The following is a 5,252-nucleotide window of genomic DNA, read 5'->3' as shown; positions in this document are numbered from 1 at the left end:
TGTTTGTCTAGTTTCTTGTGTGAATACATAAGAGTGTTTGCAATGAGTTCAGCTGAGGTCTATCATAAGCTAGGGGTGCACTGAGAAGCTACGTTCCTGAAACTTCCTTGTGCTTCCTTGTGAGAAGCAGCACCTCTCTTCAGTGCAAAATCGGTTAGATGGCTGCAAATTTCGCAGCACTGCGCCCGCGCCTTCCCCTGGGACTCTCAATTGCACAGAGCTGTCAGGTAGCCTAGTGAGGGCACGTCGCCCAAATCTTGATGGCTTTACTTCAGCGCTGAAGCTGACAGCTTGACTGGGGAAACGCGAGTCAGAGGCTGTTAGGGGGCAGCCTTCTGTAAAACATATAAGATGTGAATTTATGGAGGCAGCACACATGGCCCTCAGTCCCTGGCTCCAAAAAAACGTCACCCGCCCTCTCGAGAAGATGACGGAAAGAATGATTTGAGAGGAGGGAGACAGGCCTGAGCCCTTGGTGCAGATCTGAGTGTGGCAGTGATGATGGAGACAGAACCAGTAAGACGAGTACAGTGATGGTATGCATGTTTTTTTATGTGTGTATGAGGCTGTCTCCCTGTAATCACCACGGCACAGGGTGTGTCCAAAATTGCATACTTGTTTGCTATGTAGTAGGCAAAATATAGAATGCAAAGTGAGTAGTATGTCCAAGTACTCAGTATGGATGAGACAGTACTTGAATGGTACCTGGACATACTATATTATGCCAGATCTTCAGTATAGATGAATCTGTAGACAGATGGTACCCAGATGACATGCTACATTCTGCCAGATACTCAATATGGATGAGACAGTAGGTGGATGGTACCCGGATGGCATACTACATTCTGCCAAACCATCAGTATGGATGAGATGGTAGGTGGACGGTACCCGGCTAGCATACTAAATTCTGTTGAATCCTGAGTATGGATAAGACAGTAAGTGGACGGTACCCAGATGACATACTACATTCTGCCAGATACTTAGTATGGATGAGACAATAGGTGAATGGTACCCAGATGGCATACTTCATACGGCGCAATTCAAAAGTGTGCAACCAAAGGGCATCATGCTATCCGACAAGGCCACAGGAACTGCACCTACAAACGAAGAACTCAGCTCAATATAGCGGAGGAAGTACCATCTCTGTATAAATATCAATAGAAAACAATAGCCAGTTACATTAGTACAATTTTACATTCCCGGGGGGGGGGGGGGGGGGGGGGGGGAAGCTTTATCATTGGTAAACATGCGACCATACAATACTACAATGGAGTTCAAAGTATGGATGAGACATGCTTACTCTGTTAGCATGCGATTTGGGATGCGCCCGCAGAGTGGTTCTTAAACAGGGTAGTTATCACACCTGGGGGACAATATTCGTCTGGGCTCTGGCCAAACAGATGGCAGCCCTCCCTCCTGACAGTGCTGGTCAGGTCGCCTGCCAGAACCTGACAGGTACACACCGCCTGTCCAAAAATACCATAGCAATGCCAGCATTTATCCCAGCGGCTCTTGCAGCTGTTGCCTTCTTTAAAAGCCATGGGGTAGTAGAAAAGTGGATAAGATTGTGAATAATCGTGAATTCCCTTATGGCTTAGACAGTAAATGGAGCTCAGTCACTCGGCAGGTCAGTGTGGAGTAGCAGCAGCCTGTATATTTACTGACCAAAGCATTGAGTATGAGAAATGACATCAAACTGAATGAAAATATATATCACGTGTAGTGAGCAGCAGTGAAAACTAAGAGATTGACAATGCAAACAAAAAGAGATGGCACCCTTCGGTCAAACCTGACCAATAAGCCCCAGATGAATATTGCACAATCTGTGGAGCCTGAGGAGCTCTTCTGTCATGCTGACCGGACGAGTTCTTAACCAAGGGCTGAGAATTCATGCGAGATGCCCGTGAGCTGCAGGTAAAAGCCGTGTCGAATTGCGTCTCCCAGCTGCACCTATCTCGGCGACATTCCTTTTTAAAGGAATGCGGTCTGACTACTTGAATCTGATCAGATAATCGGGTCTATGAGAGAAAAAGAAAAAAATAAAGGAAAGTCAATATGAAAAATAATAATTTTCAGATAAATTGGATGTACTGGTTCTTCAACTTACAATAAGCATCATTTATTTAGTATACAATACCCGGGTTCCTTCACCTTACTTCTGCTTCATTAAGTTATGAACTTGGTTCTTCCTCAATGCTGTAATAACATAAATTAATTTCTTTAAAGCCCTAAAACAAAAGACAAAGACGTACCAGTGCTAGATAAATAAATCTGTCTAGAGAACGATACTTTTTTCCCCCCGAATCTCTATTGTTCCACATAGAAGCACTATACAAGTTTAAAAGTGATAACAAAAAAGGTTCAAGATTGCATTTGGGTCAGTCTGTGTTTTTGGTGAATCAGTTTTTTTACATAAATAATTAATAATTACTAAGCATGACAATTACAACGTTTAATGGCGATTAACTATATTTACTTTGATAACTGTTAATATATACGTTTTGTTTTTCCAGTGGCAGTGCAAAACTCGAGTACTTTCAAACTAATAAGAATAATAAAGCAGAAAATAAATAAAAGAATAAATAACACTATTACACAATAGAATATATATTACCATATTACCAGAAAACAACAGGCTACTTCAAACAGGATGTAGCCTATTTGAGGAAGAAGAGGTGTATACAGTCAAGAGCTCGCAACGCCTGCTGATGACCTTTTTGTCCAACTTGCTACTCCGTAAGTTTCGTTTTATGAAACTGACAATGCATTTAGCCATTGGCGAGTTTCTCATGGCCACTGCGTAACAGGAACTAAGCCAATCAGTGTATTTTGAGGCGGGCTTTCTGAAGGCGGAAGTGCGGTTTGTCTCGCTGTAACCATAAAGGTGAGTGAGTTTTTCAACCGCTGGAGAGTGGCTGATAAATGCGGTTCTGTCTTGGTGTATGTCACCTACGGTCAACGCCATAGCATGGATTCTGTTTTGTAATGCTTGCGAAGCGTGTTAAAGAACAATTAAATACCCCAAGGTATAAAAGACATGCACTTCGACTGACGGTCACATACCTATGGATTCCCATTAGTTTAGTTATCATGGTTTTGCCTGGGGCTTTTTAGATATGTAGCACAGTAGTTACTCCGGTGGTAACAAAAATTAATAAGTTATAACATTAAGCTTTAACTATGCATCTCAGATGTGGAAGGTGGTGTTGCCACGAAGTAGCTATGCTTTACTCTCACATTACTTCGCTTACAAATGGCTGCGTACTTTCCGGTGAAGTTTAACGGACGTTCTATTGTGTATTATTGTTTACATGTTTATTGTGTTTTGTATGGAAACTGAACGAAGCATCGTTAACATAAACTGCGTATTTTTTAATTACTTTGCAGTTGTGGTCCAACGTGCAGACATGTGGCCAGTATTGTGGACCGCCATGCGAACGTACGCCCCCTACGTAACCTTCCCAGTAGCCTTTGTGGTGGGGGCTGTGGGTTATCATTTAGAATGGTTCATTCGGGGCACACCGGCTCGACAGCAAGAGGAGAGGGGGATCCTCGAGCAGAGGGAGGACCGGAAACTGGAGGAGCTTGTGGGGCAGGACGTCACTCAGGTCACCAGCCTGAAGGAGAGGCTGGAGTTCACGCCGAGGGCGGTACTGAACCGAAACCGCCAAGAGAAAAGCTAAAGGTGCCTGCCACGTAGAGCCACGCGAAGGGGTTAATGTCACCTATAGTTATGCCTGTTGCCTAACAAAGGACACTTATGCATATTCATTTGTTCTACAAGTTTCATCTTTGATGCCTAACTGGGGAGGAATGTTGACTGGACTTCTTTTTGTGTCAAAGTATTATGTGTATTTTTCATGACAGTCTGAAAGTCGCAAGTCATGAAATGGCTATCGTAACATCTGAGACATTTTCCCTCAGTTAGTGTTCAGAAGAGGTTTGTATGAGACCTGGAGACTGTTGTTTCTCTCTATTAGATTCGTAGTATCTAGTTCCCGTGGCACATGATCAGTGAGCTACAGCAAAGCTGGAGAACCTCAAGTTTTCAGTTGCTGTTTTCCTGTGCTTTCCTCCCAAAGACAAAGCTGACAGCATGCATTCAAAACAAGAGCAAGAAGCCCGCAAGAGACTAACCTGGCAGCGTCATAAGGGAATAGCCTGGGGAATGTGTGACGTGTGCACGGTCTGTCCCAGGAGGTCTCGGAAATGTGCGTTGTATTTTTTTATTTCATGTACCCTGGCACATTTCTGTTCTTTCACCCAGCCTTTGCACATTTATTTTTCACCCAGAAGAAAAGCCACAAGCAACCTACTGTGAACGTTTGCTTTCATTTTAGAAAGTACACAGCTTACAGCAGTACGCTAATTGCTGGAGCGTTGCAAAGTCCAGAAAATGGAGTCAAATTATGTGTGAATTGTGTTGGATCCATTTTACTTGCTGCTGTGTTCTTGTGGATCTTAAATATGCTGTGTTGAGTCAAGAAGTTGAAGTAAAATGGTAATAAATATACTACTAATTTTAAGAGCTCTGATAGTGAGTTGCGTTATTGATTCCAATTGTTACCTAGCTGTTATACAATGTAATATGTTTTATGTAGTAAAGCTGGGTCAGGTACTTGGATGGGACCCGGGTTCGAGTCTCTGCCTGGGTTGCTAAATTGCCCGTAGGTGTGCGCGTGTGAGTCAATGGTGTATGAGTGTGCCCTGCGATGGGCTGGCCCCCCATCCTGGGTTGTTCCCTGCCTCATGCCCATTGCTTCCGGGATAGGCTCTAGACCCCCCGCGACCCAGTAGGGTAAGCGGTTTGGAAAATGGATGGATGGATGGATGGATTATGTAGTGGTCTTGTTAGACCCTGAGTACAACAGGTTTATAAGTACGAAAACACTAAAAAGCTGTGAAATGAGCAATTCAACAAGATAAGATAAGATAGGACTTTATTGATCCCACAGTGGGGAAATTTGCGTGTTATCACAGCTCCAGACAGATAGCAAGAAAGAGTTACAGGAGTAAAGAATATAAAAAATACAAGAATAAGAATACAGAGATAAAAATAATATAAAATAAGATAAAACACTAATACAATAGTAGTGCCTATGTATACCCATACACAGTATGAAATGTGGATAGTGGGTTTTGGAAAAGTGCAAGTATTAATAAATATCGACTATTTAACTACTATAGCTACAATTTACTATTCAGGTAGTGCTGGGTATTGGCATGTACATATATACACTCGTGCAATGCAC

General features: G+C 42.9%; 1 protein-coding gene across 3 annotated transcripts; it reads left to right on the top strand.

The window, feature by feature from the left end:
- Positions 1 to 2,754: 2,754 nt before the first annotated feature.
- smim12 (small integral membrane protein 12) lies at positions 2,755 to 4,526 on the top strand. Of its 3 annotated transcripts, XM_048994277.1 has the most exons (3): positions 2,891 to 3,026; positions 3,388 to 3,685; positions 4,083 to 4,526. In XM_048994277.1, the coding sequence occupies exon 2, from the start codon at positions 3,408 to 3,410 to the stop codon at positions 3,681 to 3,683; it is 276 nt and encodes a 91-aa protein (XP_048850234.1). In that variant the 5' UTR covers positions 2,891 to 3,026; positions 3,388 to 3,407; the 3' UTR covers positions 3,684 to 3,685; positions 4,083 to 4,526. The 3 variants fall into 3 exon arrangements, with proteins under 3 accessions (XP_048850233.1, XP_048850234.1, XP_048850232.1); XM_048994276.1 differs by lacking the exon at positions 2,891 to 3,026 and adding an exon at positions 2,755 to 2,884 and having other exon boundaries at positions 3,388 to 4,526; XM_048994275.1 differs by having other exon boundaries at positions 3,388 to 4,526.
- The last annotated feature ends 726 nt before the right edge of the window (positions 4,527 to 5,252 follow it).

Source organism: Brienomyrus brachyistius, chromosome 23 (assembly GCF_023856365.1).
Source record: "Brienomyrus brachyistius isolate T26 chromosome 23, BBRACH_0.4, whole genome shotgun sequence".
Taxonomy (NCBI): Eukaryota; Metazoa; Chordata; class Actinopteri; order Osteoglossiformes; family Mormyridae; genus Brienomyrus; species Brienomyrus brachyistius.
Note: the sequence above shows the minus strand (reverse complement) of the source record. Positions and strands in the feature narration are given on the sequence as shown.

Excerpts from the sequence above, each read along its gene's own strand:
- smim12 (XM_048994276.1), top strand. The coding sequence starts at position 3,408 with ATGTGGCCAGTATTGTGGACCGCCATGCGAACGTACGCCCCCTACGTA.